The sequence below is a fragment of the Aspergillus undulatus genome (assembly GCF_047715775.1).
Source record: "Aspergillus undulatus strain CBS 261.88 unplaced genomic scaffold BDV17scaffold_54, whole genome shotgun sequence".
Taxonomy (NCBI): domain Eukaryota; kingdom Fungi; phylum Ascomycota; class Eurotiomycetes; order Eurotiales; family Aspergillaceae; genus Aspergillus; species Aspergillus undulatus.
Window position 1 is genome coordinate 90,279 of NW_027396658.1, and position 19,090 is coordinate 109,368.

Consider the following 19,090-nt stretch of genomic DNA (forward strand, 5'->3'; position numbering starts at 1 on the left):
AAATGCTATTGAGAACCTAGTACAACAGAAAGGTGAGGAATGACCCCATATAAATAACTAATCTGCCCCATCTAGCATTTTGGAAGTATCAGTAGCTTGCATTGTACTATTTAACAACTATCTTCAACACCTAACTCTAGTGACCGTAGGGCTTCTGACCCCTTGCGTTTGGGAGCAAATGTACAATAATCCGGTTGTTTGGTGACTAGCAAGCTAGCTAGTTGTTACTCCGCCAGCCCCCCGGCGCGCAGCATTAACAATTCTCCTGGAGGCCCTCCTCCAGTGCCTTGATCCCGATAAGACCTTCCTCTTCCGGGCCCTCCTCCGCGTGACGGGATCTGGATCGAGCTCTACCTCGCTAAACTACCTGGGAAGGCCCGTGGAGGATAAACTCCGCTGCGTAGAGAACTGCTTTGGGATCTGAGACAATATCATCGTAGCCCGTTTGAGTTAGGTTCAGGCCCATATGTGCGGCGATTTTGGCTCTTGTCTCCCTCCGCTTGGCTTCTCAACGCCCGCAGGTCATTAAGACATGCTGGGGGGTGGATCTGAATTGCCTTCCCCCAGTAGCCATTCGGGTGCTTCATTCAGGATGTTAAATAGGAAGTGGTTCAGGGCTTAGTTCCTGAGCGGGGCTGGTGGGTTTGGGGAGCGAGTATAGTAGTGTAGTTAGGGCATGACAAGCTTCCTCCGCTGCTACAGGAGGCTGACGCTCCGAGCTCGCAGCGCTGCTCTATAGTTAGTAGCCTGCGGCGGATTTTCAAGCGTAATGTAAGAATATCTTTAATACTATAGCGTATTCTATGTAAATGGAAGTTCCCATAGGCAGGGAAGAAACAGGCAACTAAACTGACGGGAATAAGGAACTTTCCGGGTGTTGCCCCCTTCGGACTCTCTCTAGCCTACACCTATCTTTCGGGAGCAGTGTGGTAATACCTTTGACTCTGTAATATCTTCTATGTGAATTGAAGTTACTTTCTATAGTAGGAACAAAGCAAGGATTCATCGAGGGGGTCTCTTCAGGGCGTTCCCGCAGGCCCCGCAAGCGTGCGTACCTTGGACGTGTGACGAGTATACCTAATCGTATACCATCTGCGCGTCACCCTCTTATTGCTATGTGGTTTTTGGTCGCAAAACTACACTCATCTTACCATGATCACGTTAAAATTGCTGTGCTACGCTTCCCCCGCCAATTTGCACTCTGCTGCATACAGACAGTGTAATTCTAGATTATCCTTGTCCTATATCTTTGACATATACGCATCTTTTCTATCTGCACCTATCTCGCTCCCCCCCGGGCCAATCTGTACCACTATAACCTTTGGTCTTCGCCTGACTCTTTCTGGACCTTTCATTCCTGAGCTCAACTGCCTTGTATGCACTCCATTGCTGCTAAGGGGACGTGATAAGACGACGTTCGAAAAGGTGTCCGATTTGCAGTTCTATGCGTTTGCTGTATCTCGAGACATTGCTTTGCTTTCTTTGCTTCAGATCAGTTAGCAATTACTCATAGATATTTGCATGTTGATGTTGATGGCTGTGGAGTCCTGTCGAACCTCTCTAGGCTTTCCGTCTCACCCCTTAAGCCCGTGCTTGTCTACTAATAGCCTCAGCCTTGGCGATAATGGAATAGGTAACAGAGGTCGTTAAGGTATTCTGATGAGTGTAGGATTATTTCAGAGACTGACTGCCTGAGACCTCGAGGGCTACCGGGCACCAGAGAGTGCTTGAGGAAAGGTCAATGTGATTGTGCTCAGGGGCAGGGCATTGGCTTGGACAGACAGCAAAGTTGAAAGCCTCTCCAGCTATTTTACCAAGAAATTCGGACATGGAAGAGACTACGGGTAAGTGATATGCCAAGGCAAAAGAAGTCATATTCAACCCTCCAAGCAATAGTCTAGATAATGGAAGGATGGATAAGGTATGAAGCACAGGCCATCTAAACAAAGGAACCCAGGACAATAAAAAAGCAGATATCTCCAGACGCAAACAAAAGAAGCAAGGGATTGTGTCCCTCATATCCAATCAGGCCGGGACGGTTCATCACTCCCAGGTTGACAGATTAATCGAACTTTCAAAGAACTTTTCCTCTTCTCCCACGTTGTATCATGATCTAGCATGCCAGTCGTAAAAGAGAAAAAAGGTATTTTTTTTTCAAGCATAAAGTGCGTCACATTTAGACAGCACCCTCGGAAATCATCTTCTTGCGGAGGTGGTTCTTGTATTCACCAATGGTGCCATCCCACCGGCGGACAGTCTTGTGCTCGCAGACCATGATGTCCTTGGCGATCTTGTCGAGGAGACGGAAATCGTGAGACACGACGACAACACCACCGCTGAAGGCCATGATGGCATCTGCCAGAGAGTCGATGGTAGGGATATCGAGACCGTTGGTAGGCTCGTCGAGGAGAAGCATGTTGGGGGATTCGATGGCGAGGAGGGCGAAGACGATACGAGACTTCTGACCTTCAGAGAGGGTACCCATCAGAGCGGTCTGAGCCTCACCGGAGAGACCATAGCGACCGAGCTGTTGACGCCAGTACTGGAAGTCCTGGGACTTCTCGGGGAACTTGTCGCGGACGAACTCAAGGGCAGACTTGGTGAGGTCGAGTTGCTCAGCGGAGTGCTGGGAGTACATGCCGAGCTTCAAGTGGGTGTGACGACTGACACGACCACCAATGGGGGAAAGCTTTCCGGTCATGAGACGCAGGAGAGTGGATTTACCGACACCGTTGGGACCGACAAGGGCCGTTCGGGAGTCCATGTCAACACCAAAGTCGAGGTGCTCGTAGAGAGTGTCCTCCCAATTGCCAGAGTATGAGAAAGAGACGTCATCGAAAGACAAGACGGGGGGAGGAAGCTTGTCGACGTCGGCAAAGCGGAAGCTGAAGACGCGGTCGGGGATGACAGGCTGGATGAAACCGTCTGCCTCCATCTTGTCGAGAATCTTCTGGCGAGACTTGGCTTGACGCACCAGGTTGGCATAGGTACCAGCAGAGGCGATGAACTTCTTGATGTGCTGAATTTCTTCCTGCTGCTTGTGGTAGGCCTTCATCTGGTTGGTCTCCTGTTCGGCACGGGTCTTGTGGTAAGAGTCGTAGTTACCACCGTAGTAGAGGAGCTGCTTCATGCGCATGTCGATCATGTTTGTGCAGACACCGTTGATGAAATCTTGAGAGTGAGAGACGAGAACGAGGGTACGCTCCCATTTCTTCAGGTATTCTTCCAGCCACACACAGGCTTCGAGATCCAAGTGAGCAGTGGGGTCATCGAGGAGAAGGAGGGAAGGCTTGACGAAGAGGGCCTTGGCGAGGGCCACACGCATACGCCAACCACCAGACATGTCCTTGGTCTTCTTGTGAATTGTCGTCTTCTTGAAACCAAGACCAGTCAGGATAAGAGAAGCGCGGGTGTGGAATGTCGAGGGGTCCATTTTGTCCATGCGCTAGTCACGTTAGCAACCATTCATATAACAAGACTTGAAATAACATACGTCGTACAGATCCTCAAGGATAGGGCTGTCAGGACCCTCCTTCTCCAAAATCTCCTCCGCCTGCTTCTCCATACGGTCAAGCTGGTTCTGAGCCTCAGTAACAACCCACTCGAGCGCACCGAGGTCGCTAGGCGGGGCACCCTGGTTCAGGAGGTAGATATCAATGTGCTCGGGGATAGGGAATTCGCGGGCGTCGATAGCCTTGAGGAGGGTGGTCTTTCCGCAACCGTTCTCACCAAGGAGACCGTAGCGACGACCGAAGTTGAGTTCGAGGGTCGAGTCGGTGAAGAGGACCTTTCCGTGGAACACGAGGGAGGCAGAGGTGATCTTTGCGTCGCGGGAGGAAGCCATCGAGGAAAGAACACCGGTGGTGACACGGTCGGACAGACCGTGCTTGTCCATCTGGGCTGTAAGCTTCTCGACATCCTTCATCTTGGCGTCGGTGGTGGCAGGCTGGTCTTCGGCACCGGACTCGACGGGAGTGTCATCCTTGGACTTGCCGGCCTTCTTCGTCTTCTTTTCATCGCCACGCTTCGCCAAACGGGCGGCCTTGGAAGCGGAGACCATTTTGGCTGTGTTGTTGATAAGGAGAGGACGGGGGGGAGATAGAGGAGGGTGTTGGAGGGGAGGAGGTCTGACGTGAAGACGAGAGAAGAGGGAAAAAATTAGAGGGTGGACCGGCAATAAAAGTAGCGGGGGGTGGGCGAGCCTTCCTTTGCTAAGGTGGGGGGTGCTTTGCCCTTATCGATAGTCCGTCAACAGTGACCAGGATTTGGACAACAGAAAGAAACTGACAGATGACTATCCAGTAGTCAACAGAACGATAGAGAGGAGATGGAGAGATGAAAAGAATGGAGAGATGAAAAAGATAGAGCCGATCAGAGATTGCAGTCAACCCATTGTGCTCGAGGGTTTGGAGCCTGAAAGAGAGGGCCAAAACTCTGGTGGTGGACCGCCAAGGCTGTCACTCATTGGCCAGACTACGTCATTCGAGGGTTGCCGTGGCGGGGCTTGGCCTCATCAGGCACTAACGATCACGTGAAATTTGCGACATGACTAATCACCGCCATTCTATTGATCGATAAGGCAGGAACAGTGGTTATTAGTGAATGAATTATGTACGGAAGGTCTAGATAATAAATATACTTGGAAACCGAAGAGAGGAAATAGTTTATTCTCCCTTCATCCGCTCGCTGATTCTCTCCAAAACTTCCTTTTCGTCTGCATCCAACCACAGATTGTCAGACCACTCAATCTTGCCCGGACGAATGATAACCTGCATCGGTTCTGAGTAGTCAAATTCCGAAGACCCGGAGTCACTCCCTTGCTTGACTTCAGGTGCACTTTCAACATCCTGCGGCTGTGATTTTACTTTTGGCTCTGGTCTCCCAAGCGGATGGGGCGTCCACCAATACACAGGGAATCGGCGTTGGATGTTATTGAGCAGCAAAGCTACGGCCAGCATCAACGAGACGCCTAGCAACATAATCGGAATGAGCCACCAGCCAACTCCTTGGAGTTCAGTCGCAGCGAGTAGAGCCGTTGCGCCTGCGGGCGGGTGAACTGTGTTTGTAAGGACCATTGCCACCGTTGTGATAGCGCATGCTAAAGAACCAGCGAGCTCAGGTTTGGCATGAGCGGCAGGGTTGAGAGCGAAGAGCTTCGCAATGGCGACGCCGATTATGCTTGCGAGAACCTGGCTGAAGAGAGCGTTTCGCGGCTGGGCGAAGGGTGACTCGATGGCGCAGAATTCAAGCACGGCTGCGGCACCCTGTGAACGTCAGTCAATACCCTAAAGAGTCATCAAGTATCGAGGAACATACAAAACTGCCCACGATTATTGGCGCATCGAGCTCACGGAACTTTGGGATGTGAAGCGAAACCTCACAGATGAGAAGTACACCACCGAATACTGAAATCAGGGCCCAGAACGCTATGACCAGATTCCCAAGCGCCTTTAGCGGTTTGTCTCCTCTATACCCAAGAAAGTGCGAAACGGGACGAGGTAGCAAGTGGTACGGCGGAGATGGAAGAAGAGGGTTCAAAAAGGTATCAATATCCAAGTGCCAGCGGGAGAAGTCAAGCTTGTGCCGATGGTGATGTTCGGAGGAGCGCCGTGAGGAATGTGAGGGCTCCCGCGCGGCGCCACGATCCCGCTGCATGTTCCCGGTCATACTGAATACGCCACCCCTGCCTGGAATATAGTTCCGTCGTTCGTGTGAATAGAGTTGGCGGCGATTCGTCCCGTTGCTTCTTACGGGCGAATATCAAGGTGGGTATGCTCGGTGATTTCAAATTTATCCACACCGACGTTCGAGAGGAAAAGAGAGAGTACAAGAGTTGAGGAGCAACCGCGCGGTCCGAATACTAATTCACAGTGGAGCAGCGCAAGGGAGAGGAGTGCGACGCAATGCGCGCCTGAGCGAGGGCCCAAAAACCGGATCAGCGGACTATATATTCACCAGCAGAGCAACACTCGAGCCAAGGCCTTACCCCAGATTGCGAAAGCTAAACTCAGCCCAGTGTCCGTCAGATCAACCAGGACAAGAGGCTAGGAGCCCATAAAAGGGCGGCGCATGGCCGCATTTTGAAGTCGAGGCATGGCAACGCGGCAGCAGCAATAACCGGGAAACCGTATCTCCGCGGAGGGATTGTTTTATATGGAAGAGTTAGAAGACAGTCGAGGTCCGTGAGGAGAAAAGAGCGACACAAGAGAAAGAGTCTGTGACTGCCAGGACGCTGGGTCGGATGGTTCTGCCATTCACACCGTTTGCGTTCCGTAACAGAAATTCCGCTTACGGTTTAGCGCGCTCACCCCGGAGGATCCTGTACGTAACTGGGACGATGAGGTCATCCTTGGTATTTGCACCTCACTGCAGAACAATAATAATACAGACCATGGGGAGAAGAGTCAGGAACTGGTTCATCTGTACAGTGATATATATAGCAGTGCTAACTGTGCTAAAGTGATCTTGAGCCTCGATCTGAAGCGGTGCTGTTGCTAAAAGTTCTATACCGATTTTGGTAACTCTCGCAGATCACCACAGGGTCTCTCCCGACTCAACCCCGAGCATACTCCGTATACTTCTCCGCATCCGTATATCCTTTCCTTTCTTACTCCTCACCCCTCACGAGCCCTGACTTCCCTTCTCCTCATCCTATACACCGGATAGTCCTCAAAAATCCAAAGTCTTCCCCAGCCTTGAACTCTCCTGCACCGTCTCAATCAACCTGATAATCTCCGCCGCCTCCTCCCCGCTCGCAGGCAGGTCTCCCTCGCCGCTCAGAGCGCGCGCCATCTTCCGGTAGTACTCCGACCACGTGGGCGGTTCCACGGTGGGCGTTACTTCGCGGACGGGCTTGCCGTCTTTGATTGTTGTTAGGGTTCCTGAAGAGATGTTGGTTAGTTGGGTTCCTGGATTGAGGAGGGGAAGCTGAGGGAGGAAGGGAGGCAGGCATAATATACCGTATCGCTCGCTGGGCTCGCGGCCGTATCCGCTGTCGCTGGGCTTCATGCCGGACTTGAGTTGGTCTTCTTGGATGTCGAGGTGGAACTGGTAGTTATCCCTGTCAGCAAACGCCCATCTTCGATTTAAAAGCGATGATGCTGGTTGGCAGGCAGGCTACAGACCTTCTTAAAACTCCCCTTCTCCCCCCTCACCCAAAACCTCAACTGCTCCTCCTCAGCACTAACAACCCCCGCCTTAGCCGTAACAAGCAGGCCGCCCTTATAATGCAGCAGAACCGTAAACGAGTCCTCGTAGTCAGACGTGTTGACCTCACGCTGCGACCCCACGAATCCCGTCACGCGGTCCGGCTTCCCCAGCAAATGAACGGCCTGGTCGAGAAGGTGCGAGCCCAGATCGTGGATTGCGCTGCCGCCGGGGACGACCTTGTTCTTCCATTTTGAGACCGTAGGGGCGGGTTCTTGCGGGCGGTGTCGGTCGAAGTGTGTTTCGTATTCTACGATTCGGCCTAGAGCGTTTGTCGAGAGGAGCTTTGTGAGGGTTACGTAGTCGGCGTCCCAGCGGCGGTCTATGATATCAGTCAGCGGAACGCGAATTAGAGAGTTGGGGAAGTCGTTGGGTGACATACTCTGATAAACAGCAAGGAACTTCCCGGCCTTCTTCGCAATAGCAACAAGATCCGCAGCCTCCTTGTAGGTAGGTGTAAACGGTTTCTCGCAGATGACTTTTGTCGCAATACTATCAGCATCATTCCACCGGAAATTTACTTATTCAGGGACAACACAACGTACCATGCTTCCCAGCCTCAAGCGCCAGCTTTGACAGCGCATAATGCAGATCCGGCGCGGTCGTGATAACGACTACATCGACGGCGGCATCCTTCACAAGCTCCTCGGCGCTGCGGTACGACTTGATACCGGGGTGGTCCTTCTCGGCGTCGTCGTCGGGCTTGGGTGTTCGCTGAACGACAGCGTACAGCTTGAACTGGGGCACATCGAGAATGAATGGGATGTGGAAGGCTTTTGCGCTGAAGCCGTAGCCGACGACGCCGACGTTGAAGGTTTTGGTGGACATGGCGGAGTTGGTTCGTGAGGGGGAGGGCTAGGATTGCCGTCGAGAAGGGAGGAGCTTGAGGGACAATTGGGGGGGAGGGGGGTCAGGGTTATATATAGAAGATCTGGCAATTGTGAGAGTGACTAGAATTTCTAAGCGACAAGAAGAAATGACACCGTCGGCAAGAGAAGCTGGTGTGGGGGAGTCTGGAGTCAGGGAAGGTCCTGGCGACGGCAACTCTGGTTTGGCGGGGCACCACTCGGGGACAGAAATCCGACCGAGACGGGACCGGGGACTGTCTACTGTTTCTGTTCAATCCGGCATCTTTACTCCTGCACTCCCACACAGTGCGTCACCTCAATAGCATCCTACAACAACCAGTCAGCAAAATCCGAGTCAAATAAAGGGAGTGAACTCACATCACACCCCTCCGGCTGCCTCAGCACACTCTCATACACCAGATTCGGATCCCCCAGAATCTCAAACTTGGGCACATTGTCGTCCCCCATATAATTCTTCACCGACCTCGCCTCAAACCCTTCAAATGTATATGTCTTGACCGGCCCGTTCTCCTGCGCTTCCTTCCGCTTCTTCTCCACCGAACTCCTAACATACTCCAGATACGGCGGATTCCCAGGGAAAATCACATTATCCGCCGCGATGACCGAGACCCCAGGGACGATCTTGCCTAGCTGCTCGCACAGTTTGAGGTCAAGCGTATACGCAGGCTTATAGTGATCGATAAATAACAGCTCAATCTGCTTGACACTCCCACTCTCAAAAAGCTGGTTCAAGAGCACATCGCTCCGCCCGACAAGAATACGCACGAAATCACGCAACCCGGCAAGCTCAACGAGCATATTCGCAATAGCAGCCCACTCGATATTCAGCTCGAGGCTGTAATACGCGCTCCCGCCATTCCGGCGGACTGCGTCGCCGAATAGGATGGCCGAGTACCCGATGTAGCAGCCTAGCTCGATCATGGTGGACGGTTTACGTTTTGCGATTAGGTCCGTGACGACGGGGCCTTTCTGGGTTCCGACGGTCATGAAGTGGTAGTTGTACTCTTCTGCGAATCGGTCCATGAGCTCCAGGACTGCTCGTGGGTTTCCGCGGATGCTGTCGAGGTTTGGGCGGCTGTAGATGTAGTGCAGGAGTTTGGTTTCGCGGCTGGGCTCGCGCTGATAGCTGTTACTTTAGATATATGTGTGATATGGATGGATGTGGACGCACAGATGCGTGAGGTCTAGCTCGAGACATTTTTATGATATGGCTGGGATCTTAGACTAGTCGATAGAATGCTTGGAGATGTGATTCTGCTATCCGATCCGTCATGGGGGGACGAGCTCCTTTATACTTCGAGCTATCTACAGAGCACATGCGAGGGACACGCCCTGGCATCTCCGATCAGCCCTATCTGATCAGGCAAAAGCCACCGACGCCGGGTACAACTACGACATGACGTTATCTCCGCCCCTCATCCAGGAAAGTCCGAGACTGGTGGAACAAATGGACAGACCGGAATCCCTCGTCCTTGTGACCATACATAGTTACTACCCGAGGCCAGCTGTCATAGTTCAATGCAGGTGGAGCTGTGACGCCCCCGCCCCCTCGGGCCACGCCATAGTTCATGCAGTCGAATCAGGCAGACAACCCCGACCCTCGGACTTAGGGCGCTAGAAAGGACGGGATAGGTAGTTATGGCCGAAAATCGGAAATCTGATTCAAGTAGGTGACACACTCGGATTTACAGAGTTGCTTTGTTTAACTGCAGGATTCATAGACAGAGTAGTCGTATAGCATGTGAAGTGCTGCCTACAGTAGCTGGGACTCTCGGATATCCGAAGGAGCCATTCTTGCATTAACGCAGGAAGACCACAACAATTGAAATATTTTCTATCCTGGGTACATCAAGCAGGACAACATGCACCTAACAAATACCCCGCACCGCCCCAAACCCAACTCAAACCAGAATAATTTCCTTCTCGAGGCCCTGAAAACTTGCCCAGTTCAGACTGGTTAAAAGTCCAACCCGTCTATAGGTGCGCTCTCTGCCCTCAACCGGCACAATTGCCAACCCGATACCGCGAACGCCATTCAGAAAGAAGAGAAGAATACATTGCACGACCACGAGCGACTCGCTTTCAGCCGGCAAATCGAGCTCAATGCCGCCATACTGGCGACCGTATTTCTGGATCTGGTATGGGTCGTGGATGTGCTTTTTATCGTGGCTCAGTACGGCATCTAATACTTGAGCTTTGATGTACAGTTCCGTGGACTCTATTTGGCCGAATGGATCGGGCTTCGATAGCTCAATCATATACTTGTCAAGCCTAGCGGCGCCCTGTGTCTCTATGTTTACCCTGGATGTCCGGTTGTGCTGGATGGTTCCGGAAAACGGAGGCCCATGACCAGCTTGGGGCTATGTAGCTGGCATGGCGAGACGATGGCCGCCTGACTGGAGGGATTGGGGTCCAACCCACTTGTGGGTTGCGGCTGCTAGTTGTCCAGCCCAAGGACCGTCGCATATCGCCTGCCCATATGCCTGCTACGTACTCGTCGGAGTGGGCGTATTCTTTTACAGCCCTCGCTAAACCGCCCAAGGCAGGGAACCTGTCTTCGCACTTGGTCAGCTGCCGAGAGGAGTAAGTGACGGCAGTATAAAGCCAGGAGTCGTAGACCTCTGAGTTTTGGATGATGCAGAGAGCATCGATCCAGATGTATTCGGAATCCAAGCCGGGCAGTTGTGTCCGGACCGATATATTGGAAGCAACACTCCCTTCATCAACCTCTGTGCCTCTGGATACCGTCTACTAAAAGGGGTACATCAAGGGACATGTGAGCTAAGCCAAGGATCGGATCTTTATTGCTCCTATTTCAAGAGATCCCAAGGACGGGATCTTAGTAACATGAATGAACTCGTCCAAGAACCTGACGTCTGTCTGCTCACCCATATAGACCCTCCTATTATGGATCTAGCCTCGACTAGCTCTCCAATTCCTTCTAGCATATAGGAAGAGTCAGCGGAGGAGCTACTGTGACCGTCTCAGAAGCAAAGCCAGGTAGGTATCATTCCTGGAATTGCCTGAAACCTGCCCTGCCCTGCCCTGCACCTGATATATGTCTACTTGTTACCCCCTAAAACACTCTAATGTAATCGAGCGGGTACTAAAGCTTATAGCTAGGTAGTATAGGCAGGTTGCGCGAGATAAATAAGTAAGCTAGCTGTGAAAATCTTACGCTTTGTTCATCCCCACCCGACTTCTGGCCGCGATGAAGCCACTATTACCAACGTGGCCAGAAGTAAAATGAGCACTGAGTGCGGGTGAGACGCGGGTGAGAAAAGTTGAGAAAAGGTGAGAAGGGTGAAAAATGTGAAATTTGAGCCACCACTTTGATTCCTCTGAGGTTAAGGTAGATAGCAAAGGCTTTTCCTACTTTTATTCGTAATTTTTAACTATATATTATAGGTACTTTTACATTTAATTTATCTATAATTCTCCTACACATATTACTTAAGTGACCAAATGGCCCTAGCCAAAGAGGACTTGAAACATAAGAAGCTTGAACTGCTTCAGAAGTTTGCAGAATCACGTGGATTCCCAGAAGAATGCCAACAAAACCTGATAAACAAAGAGAATTTTGTGAGACGTAAGAAAAGGTCCCCGGCTACTGATGAGAGGTACGAGCGTGCTGTCAACAACTGGAGAATGTAAGAAGAGTCTGGAGTCTGGGCCACCCCAATGTTGAGAATAGGGGATATTGTTTACTATGATAAAATGGATGGGTGCTATCACGTTGTACCTTTCAACAGGCCTTCGGCCTATCATTATTTTCCCTCTTGGAGCTAGAGCAGGTGCCATTGTTGAGTCCAGTGCCTACCAAAAGACCACGAGGCTCTATACTACCAGGTAGTTGCCGTGTCTATATAAAGAAGCAAGTCATATGCTAACACTATCTCTTAAGCATCTCTCCCGGAATCTGAGGTGGGACGGTGGGCAGAAGATCAAATAGTGGGTTATTATCAGTCCAAAACCTCTAAAGAGTCATCGGTATGATAATGAAACTCTTCTGTATGGCCTAGGACATTGGTGTATACGCTGTTGACATCTGTGGTTTTTCCACGGAACTAATCAGCGACTTGATATCCTACCTGTCATGGCTATGAGCCCGCTATCTCCATCCCTGTTCAGGACCATTTCCCTTCCCCCCCTCTCTCTCTATACGTATCATTCAGGGGTAGAGGCTACACTATCCTAAGGGCCTGCAGTCCACTTCATTTCTGGGTATACCAAACGACGTTCCTCAGATCCAGTAGCAGAATGAGAAGATGAAGAGGAAGAAGGATCAGTGAAGAGCTGCAGCAGACCTATTAGCGATTTCTTCTCCCCCTGCATGCAGGCGTGGTGAAGGATACTGTTCTCGTGGTTGTCAAGCACAGTCAGGCCAACGCCGTTCCTGATCAGTAGTTTCAGACACTCAAGGTCATCGACAAAGTCAAACATAGGAGGTCGGCCATCTTCGTCTTGCGCGTCAATCTCAAGCACATCTTGCTGCTTGCCTCCCTCGCAGACCAGCGCGACAGTCTCGCGTCTTCGTTCCTGCTTGTCAGAGAGACCGGCATAATGGAGCGCAACTTGTTGGTTTTCCCGGCGGATGTTCCTGTCCGCGCCTGCGTCGAGAAGCAGCTTAACGCAGCCAACCAGACATCCCTGTGCTGCCATAATTAGCGGTGTCTCGCCCATACGTTAACCAGGTTGATGTTGAGTTGGTTCGGATAGCGTTTCCAGGGCGTTTGACTCCACCGCACCGTGGAGGATATTCGCGTTCAAATTAGATTGGATGAAAGGGCCTGCGCCGTTGTTGGCAAGAATCTTCATTTTGTCGACTTGTCCCGTCGCGCTGGTCTAGTGCAAGGGGTTCCAGTTGAACTTCCGGTCCATTTGATCGGTCTGGTTGTGGATAATGACTTTTGCTGGTGCTTATTTTCAGCAGTCGAGACACGGAATAGCTCGATGATTGTGTGTACAGTCGTGAGTAGTTTTTGTATTCTGCTTTCCAGCGCGTCGAGTTGGTACCCGGGGGGCTGCTATTCGCTTCGTCCATGAAATCGATCAGCTCTTTGAGGGTGGGCCGTTCGAGGTCGGAAGGATCATAAAGATCCAAGACTGCAAGGTGGATCAGGGTGAACACGTAGTCGTCAATAAAGTCGTCGTTGTTTGAGAAGACTTGCACGATATCTTTCTCGATCTGTGTGGCATCTGTGTCTCGAGATTTCAGGAAGGCGAGGTCGATAGGCTTTCTACAAGTAGTGGATTGGTTAGATGTTCCAGTGCGATGAGAAACGAGCCATGTGGATATACCGCGTTCCAAGGTCCGAGACTTCAGTCTCTGCGCCGAGTTGAACAAGATACTGTACTGTTGGTAAATGTCTTGCGTACACGGCGGTCTTCTTTCGAATCAGTCAAACCGTTCGAAAACTCATACCTGTGCACTGCATTTATGATGAGAGGCTACCTACATGGAGAAGAGACCATCCATCCGGGGCTGTATCCCAGGGCGTTGCCTCACTGGACTGGATTGCTAGCTTGAGTTTGTCTAAATACCCATGCTTGACGTACTGCATTGCGTTTGAACCCACGGGAACTGTGCGGTAAGTCTTCAAGTGGATCTTGACATAATTGGATGAAATAAAACGGCCCATGGCTCGCTTGAATGCGAAAACAGGGATTGTGGTTTTTGAAGACACGGCGGCCGCGCAGGTGGGATCGCTGCATTCAAGCTTCGGTCGAGTCCCTTCACGAAAGGCTCGAGCGTTCAGTCGTGAAGGCTTCCCGCTGGGCTCTACCGTGGACTGTTGTTCATGGCACCTGCAGTAACAATCGTACCTGCATGCTCGACGGATGACGACTGAGTCCAGTTGCTGCTGGCCGGATGTTGGGTCTTTATAACTTCCTCGAGATTGACTGCTGCGTCTTCTCTCGTGCCAGGGTAGTGTAAATGAATTTTTGGAGGACGAGGTAGTGGCCAGCGAGACCGAGCTCTCCACAAGCGTTTTGCCTTCAATGGATGACAGTTCATTTGACGTTGAGTTTTGGGAAAGGTACTTTGTGAGTGAAGAGCGCGGTGGGTCGGTAGGGGAGACTGAATCCCTTCGCATTTCCTCGTCAACGACGGTCACGCATGCTTCAAGCAGCTGGGGGTTCTGGTTGCACGCAGCAAGAAACGTTTCACTGTGAAGTTGTTCGTCGTAAAACATGTCAGGCCATACACATTACGGCTAGCAGATTAGGGATATCACTAACAGATGCACCAAAGACATGAAACCATGCATCTGTTGACTTTTGAATTTGTATTCGTTTCCCCAGCGTCTCAAACGCTGATCTATTCTGCAGGAATTTCACTCGACGGAACGCCGAGGACTCGGTTCTATTAATCTAGGTGACTCGAACCTGCAGTTCTTCGGTTGTAGCAAGTCCTTCGTCGAGGGCTCTTCGCAACACCTCGTCGGAGATGTTGTGCTTCGTTTGTCGACTGCGAAACACCTTATCGAACCCCTGGAGGGCCTCTTCGTAGTGCACAAGATCGGTAGCGAGATTTGACAGATCTTTCCCCGCGTCTTTGAAGCTCCTTAGGAGATCCAAAGCCCCTTTGCTGGGCTTGAGAAGGGTAGATATTGACGCCTACAAGCTGATCGCAGTCACTGGGACCATATTCCACGCGGAAATGGGCTCAACCCCGGTGGGTGTAAGCTCTGATGGCGGAGTAAGATGCGTGAGCGGCCATATGCATTATCCCGTAGGTATTAGCCCGCCGACAATCAGGTAGGTGGTGTACGAAAGGGTCTGCAGCGAAGTTGCGTTTCTCGAGAGTGCTTAGGGGCGACGCGAGGCGCTATGAACTGACCTTTACGCCTCCATCGATAATATATCGCGTTATCGGACGCAGGCTCCCAAATAGCCAGCACGCAATCAATTGGATGGGCCAGGACTAAGATGCATGGCACCGAGCGAGACCTTGGTGGTAAAAACAACAGAGAAGAAAAACTCCAGTGATACGGGCTGTCCCACCTTTTCATGAGCCTTTCGCCTGTATTGGGATGGAGGCTTGATTGAAGGAGATAGCGTGGGGTGGGCAAGTTCGTAAGGCCCGGGCGTCTCGGAACGCATCATTACATCCAGTTATGTTCCTCTTGATTATCTTGGTGTGAGGGGATCTTGAAGTCGGAGTCCCATTTCGTTCATTTCTTTTCTTTTCTTTTCTTTTTTTTTTTTACTTTTCTGCTTCGAAATTCCGAACAGCCAACCACGGGGATCCCCACGAGAGCGCTTCCTCAGTTCATCTGATTCGCAGCCCCATATCCTTGGGCGATGAAGTGAGACCAGCCGGAGCCCTCGAAGGACTGAACCCCTGTTCTGGTTCTAAACGGCAAAGATAAATAACTGAGCACAGCCGTGCCCTTCGGCACTTCGACAAACAAAACAAGGACTTTTTAAGCCATACCAATTGCGAAGTATCATGGACTCACTCCCCGATGCACAATCTCCCTCAATCCACCTCGACCATCCCACCGACCAAGAAAACAATGCAATATGGACACTCACCTCGAGCGAGTGGAAAGACGCGCTTTCGGTGGATGCCTATCTCAAGGAATCGGCGTACCTCATGACGGCCCCTCTCGCCAAAGACGGAGGAATGACCCAATGGGTTCTCGTCGAGAAGACAGCGGCCCCAAACAAGCGATTCCTGCTATCGTCTTGCGAAACGTTCTTCAAACGCTCTTGGATCAGTGACCCCGACGGCAATGTGACCGACGTCATTACTCACGGGGTCGCAAGCGTCTATACGGACCCGAAGTATCGCGGACGAGGCTACGCGTCTCGTTTGATGAAGGAGTTGGCGCGCGTTCTACCGGCCTGGCAGATCGATAGAAGCGAGCAAGCACAATGTATAGCCAGCGTTCTATATTCGGATATCGGAAAGGGGTTCTACACCAGACTCGGGTGGCGTGCTTTTCCTAGTTCTCATATCGAGTTCGCCCCGGGTAGAGGAGCAGCAGCAGCAGCAGAAGATGCATTGTCGGCCGCTGCCCCAGTGCGGCCGCTTCTAGCAGGGGATTTGGAGCAGCTCTGCAAGGAGGACGAGGCACTGGCTCGAAAGGCACTGGCTACGCCGACCGCGGAAAGTCGCAGGACCCGGTTCATGATTGTGCCAGACCACGCGCACATGCTTTGGCATCATAGTAAGGAGGAATACGCGGGCCAGGCGATCTTTCAGAACAAGCCACAGATCAAGGGGGCCATTATTGGAGGGGCTGGGAACCGCATCTGGGCCGTCTGGACGCACCGGTTCTACGAACCACCAACTGGCATTGCTTCGACAAATACGCTTTACATCCTGCGGCTCGTCATTGAGAACCAGGCTGCCCTGAATCTTGAGAGAGGAGAGCAGTATGACTTACAAGTGGACTATTTGCGAGCTGTTATAGTGTCTGCGCAGGCTGAAGCGGCTGTGTGGGGGTTGCATTCGGTCAAACTATGGGGCCCTTCAATCCAAGTTCAGCAGCTGGTCAAGCGAACGGGGATTCCGCACCACCACGAAGAGCGTGATAAAGACGGAATCAGTAGTTTGCGATGGTACGGAGAGCGCAGCTCCCAGGAAGATGAGATTGAATGGATCGGGAATGAGAAATATGGATGGTGTTGACTTGAAATTGTCTGTACCTCAAATCTCAGATGGTAAACCTCAAATCTCTCGTATAGTCTGGATTAGAAAGACTTTCTATGGTCTCCAAACAAAAACACATCTCCTCATAAAGCACCTCCTCTCCCACCTCCCCAACCCCCTCAAGAACCATCGTGATCAACCCTTCCGCCTTGAAGCCTAACTACTTGTACAACGGCCATTCATTCTTCGTGCTCTCTAGCGCAACAAGCATGCTGTCCTTCTTGGGCCGATCAATCCCCCACTTGGCATTTATGCTGGCTAATCTAGTCGGGAGATGATAGGTAAAATGCGAGCAGATAGTAGGTACCTAGGTAAATAGGTAGTCTATTCGATTACCGGACAGTGGGTAGGTTTTTAGATTCTTTTTCTTCCTTTCTCTTTTTTTTTGCTCGCTTATATGTGTTACTGTGGTTGCTGTGGCCAGACACGAGGCGGTTTCAGCCTGGCTGCTGGGCTACTGCAGTTCCGGGAGTACAAACGATACAAGGCAGCTTTGGGTCGCTGAACCCCACTCTTAGAGGGTGCTAAGGAGGCCACGAAGAGACATGACAGGACTTGCGGTGAATTTGTTCATTTGAAGTGCCCTACTTGTGCTTCCTACTTTTGGTCCCGCTTCGATAGATCCACCACGATAATCTTGAAAGCTACTACTGCCCGCACCAACTTCAGTTCACCACGGATATTCCTATAATTCTCAACTCCAATCTCACCTAAAGCTCAGATTGTAAATGTAGACTTACCCCGTCTTCCCAAGTCCAGAAGGTCCCAGTTTGGTCAATATCCTTGCTCCGTATGTATCACCTCAATCATCTTAACCACAGATTCCTCCGCGGTGATCTGCCCACCATCAAGGTCCCAGCTGATTTCAATCATGCCCATATCGCTGCCGTGCTGTTAGATTGTATAAACTACAGCAAACCCACGCGCCGACAGAGAACTCACGACGCGACCTCCCCCGGATGCAAAGCAAGCAGAGTTACCGTATCCCGTTCCTCGTGCTTCAGCTCCTCGGCCATGTGCTACTCACGTTCAGCAGTAGACACAATCCGTGCCTGAAAGGGGGAGTCGTACACGAAGAGCTTGATTGAGAGCGGCTTTTGATGCAGCGTTAAGGGTTCTCTGCTTTGCCATCCAACATTCTTACCCGCCTTCAAATGCGAGAAATCGCTGCGTAGACCCGGAGTCACTAGACATAAACGCGGTCGTTCCGATGTGGATATAAGGGGCTCTGAGAAGCTGCTGGGCAACGATAATAGTTTCCACAGTGTTAGTCGTAAGGTGGTGAACGAAATGGTCGAAGGTCCTGATCGAATGAGAACGTTAGCAAACGTCCTCCATGATTGCAGGCGCGCTTCGGCCCCGCGCTGTGCGTGCCGCATGCCGCATCAGCATGCCAACTCCCATTCCGCGGCTTCAATCACCGCGCTGGTCTGAATCCATACCTCTCATGGGCCTCCATCCTTGACTGTGGCGACATCCCAGTGACACCCCTCGACAACGCCCTCGCCCTGCACCAAATGACAACAGCCTACACCGAGCTGCTGGCGCGCACCGCAGCAAACCCCCCTATCGTTGTCCTTGCATTCAGATTCCCCAGGGCGTACTAACGGGCATCACGAAGCTCGTCCCAATTGGCGGAGACCACAGCATTGCGCTGCCAGCACTGCGCGCCCTTTCCCAAGCCCACGGCAAACCAATCTCGGTTCTGCATTTCGACGCAAACCTCGACACCTGGCATCCCGGAAAAATGCCCTCTGCATGGCTGAGCACCCCAACCCAAGCAGACTTTAACCACGGCAGCATGTTCTGGATTGCGCGGAACGAGGGGCTCGTTACGAATGCCTCGTCTGTGCATGCAGGGCTGCGCACGCGCCTCACGGGGTCCGACTATACCGACTACGAGGCGGACGAGAAACAGAGGTTCTTGCAAATTGAAGCTGATGAGATTGACTCGGTTGGTGTGGCGGGCATAGTAGAGAAGATTATGGCCCGGATGGGGAGGGAAGAGCTTGTCTATTTGAGTGTTGATATTGATGTTCTTGACCCGGGGTTGGCGCCTGGGACGGGGACACCAGAGGTCGGCGGGTGGACGAGTAGGGAATTCATCTAGATTCTGAGGGGAATTGAGGGGAATGTACTTCAATCTGGGTACGGTGCGCGTATGTGTCTGGGAAAGGCGCGGGCAACGCTAGAAATTAAATTGCTTCTCGCTGGGATACATCTATGGTATGAGACGGAGGCCTCACATTCGACGACTGAATATGATTTGAAACAGACTAGTAAGCATGATGCCGTTCCCGGGGTTTCAGCTGCAAAATTGCGTTTCGGTCTCCAAGGATGAAGATGAAGT

General features: G+C 51.7%; 8 protein-coding genes across 8 annotated transcripts; 2 read left to right on the top strand and 6 right to left on the bottom strand.

The window, feature by feature from the left end:
- Positions 1 to 1,984: 1,984 nt before the first annotated feature.
- On the bottom strand, positions 1,985 to 4,427 carry BDV17DRAFT_184973 (ATP-binding cassette family ATPase ARB1). The gene is made up of 2 exons (XM_073755009.1): positions 3,494 to 4,427; positions 1,985 to 3,445 (listed from the first exon to the last, which is right to left on the bottom strand). The coding sequence occupies exons 1-2, from the start codon at positions 4,058 to 4,060 to the stop codon at positions 2,177 to 2,179; spliced, it is 1,836 nt and encodes a 611-aa protein (XP_073612248.1). The 5' UTR covers positions 4,061 to 4,427; the 3' UTR covers positions 1,985 to 2,176.
- A 145-nt stretch (positions 4,428 to 4,572) lies between these two features.
- On the bottom strand, positions 4,573 to 6,222 carry BDV17DRAFT_272214 (HPP family protein). Its single transcript, XM_073758866.1, has 2 exons — positions 5,317 to 6,222; positions 4,573 to 5,264 (listed from the first exon to the last, which is right to left on the bottom strand). The coding sequence occupies exons 1-2, from the start codon at positions 5,665 to 5,667 to the stop codon at positions 4,665 to 4,667; spliced, it is 951 nt and encodes a 316-aa protein (XP_073612249.1). The 5' UTR covers positions 5,668 to 6,222; the 3' UTR covers positions 4,573 to 4,664.
- Positions 6,223 to 6,418: 196 nt separating this feature from the next.
- Positions 6,419 to 8,207, bottom strand: BDV17DRAFT_185006 (putative NAD binding Rossmann fold oxidoreductase). The gene is made up of 5 exons (XM_073755010.1): positions 7,752 to 8,207; positions 7,589 to 7,684; positions 7,125 to 7,528; positions 6,960 to 7,047; positions 6,419 to 6,881 (listed from the first exon to the last, which is right to left on the bottom strand). The coding sequence occupies exons 1-5, from the start codon at positions 8,032 to 8,034 to the stop codon at positions 6,670 to 6,672; spliced, it is 1,083 nt and encodes a 360-aa protein (XP_073612250.1). The 5' UTR covers positions 8,035 to 8,207; the 3' UTR covers positions 6,419 to 6,669.
- A 132-nt stretch (positions 8,208 to 8,339) lies between these two features.
- Positions 8,340 to 9,561, bottom strand: BDV17DRAFT_283972 (O-methyltransferase; the record flags this gene model as incomplete). The annotated part of the gene is made up of 3 exons (XM_073760455.1): positions 8,340 to 8,381; positions 8,433 to 9,201; positions 9,533 to 9,561. 3 exons carry the CDS (start codon positions 9,559 to 9,561, stop codon positions 8,340 to 8,342), a joined length of 840 nt encoding a protein of 279 aa, XP_073612251.1.
- A 415-nt stretch (positions 9,562 to 9,976) lies between these two features.
- Positions 9,977 to 14,272, bottom strand: BDV17DRAFT_294477 (uncharacterized protein; the record flags this gene model as incomplete). The annotated part of the gene is made up of 6 exons (XM_073762842.1): positions 9,977 to 10,435; positions 10,497 to 10,823; positions 12,306 to 12,730; positions 13,092 to 13,315; positions 13,377 to 13,462; positions 13,535 to 14,272. 6 exons carry the CDS (start codon positions 14,270 to 14,272, stop codon positions 9,977 to 9,979), a joined length of 2,259 nt encoding a protein of 752 aa, XP_073612252.1.
- Positions 14,273 to 15,455: 1,183 nt separating this feature from the next.
- On the top strand, positions 15,456 to 16,754 carry BDV17DRAFT_272221 (GNAT family N-acetyltransferase). The gene has a single exon (XM_073758867.1). The coding sequence runs from the start codon at positions 15,532 to 15,534 to the stop codon at positions 16,717 to 16,719; it is 1,188 nt and encodes a 395-aa protein (XP_073612253.1). The 5' UTR covers positions 15,456 to 15,531; the 3' UTR covers positions 16,720 to 16,754.
- Positions 16,755 to 17,514: 760 nt separating this feature from the next.
- Positions 17,515 to 17,756, bottom strand: BDV17DRAFT_294479 (uncharacterized protein; the record flags this gene model as incomplete). The annotated part of the gene is made up of 2 exons (XM_073762843.1): positions 17,515 to 17,623; positions 17,683 to 17,756. 2 exons carry the CDS (start codon positions 17,754 to 17,756, stop codon positions 17,515 to 17,517), a joined length of 183 nt encoding a protein of 60 aa, XP_073612254.1.
- A 501-nt stretch (positions 17,757 to 18,257) lies between these two features.
- Positions 18,258 to 18,850, top strand: BDV17DRAFT_294480 (Ureohydrolase; the record flags this gene model as incomplete). The annotated part of the gene is made up of 2 exons (XM_073762844.1): positions 18,258 to 18,311; positions 18,362 to 18,850. 2 exons carry the CDS (start codon positions 18,258 to 18,260, stop codon positions 18,848 to 18,850), a joined length of 543 nt encoding a protein of 180 aa, XP_073612255.1.
- Positions 18,851 to 19,090: the final 240 nt, after the last annotated feature.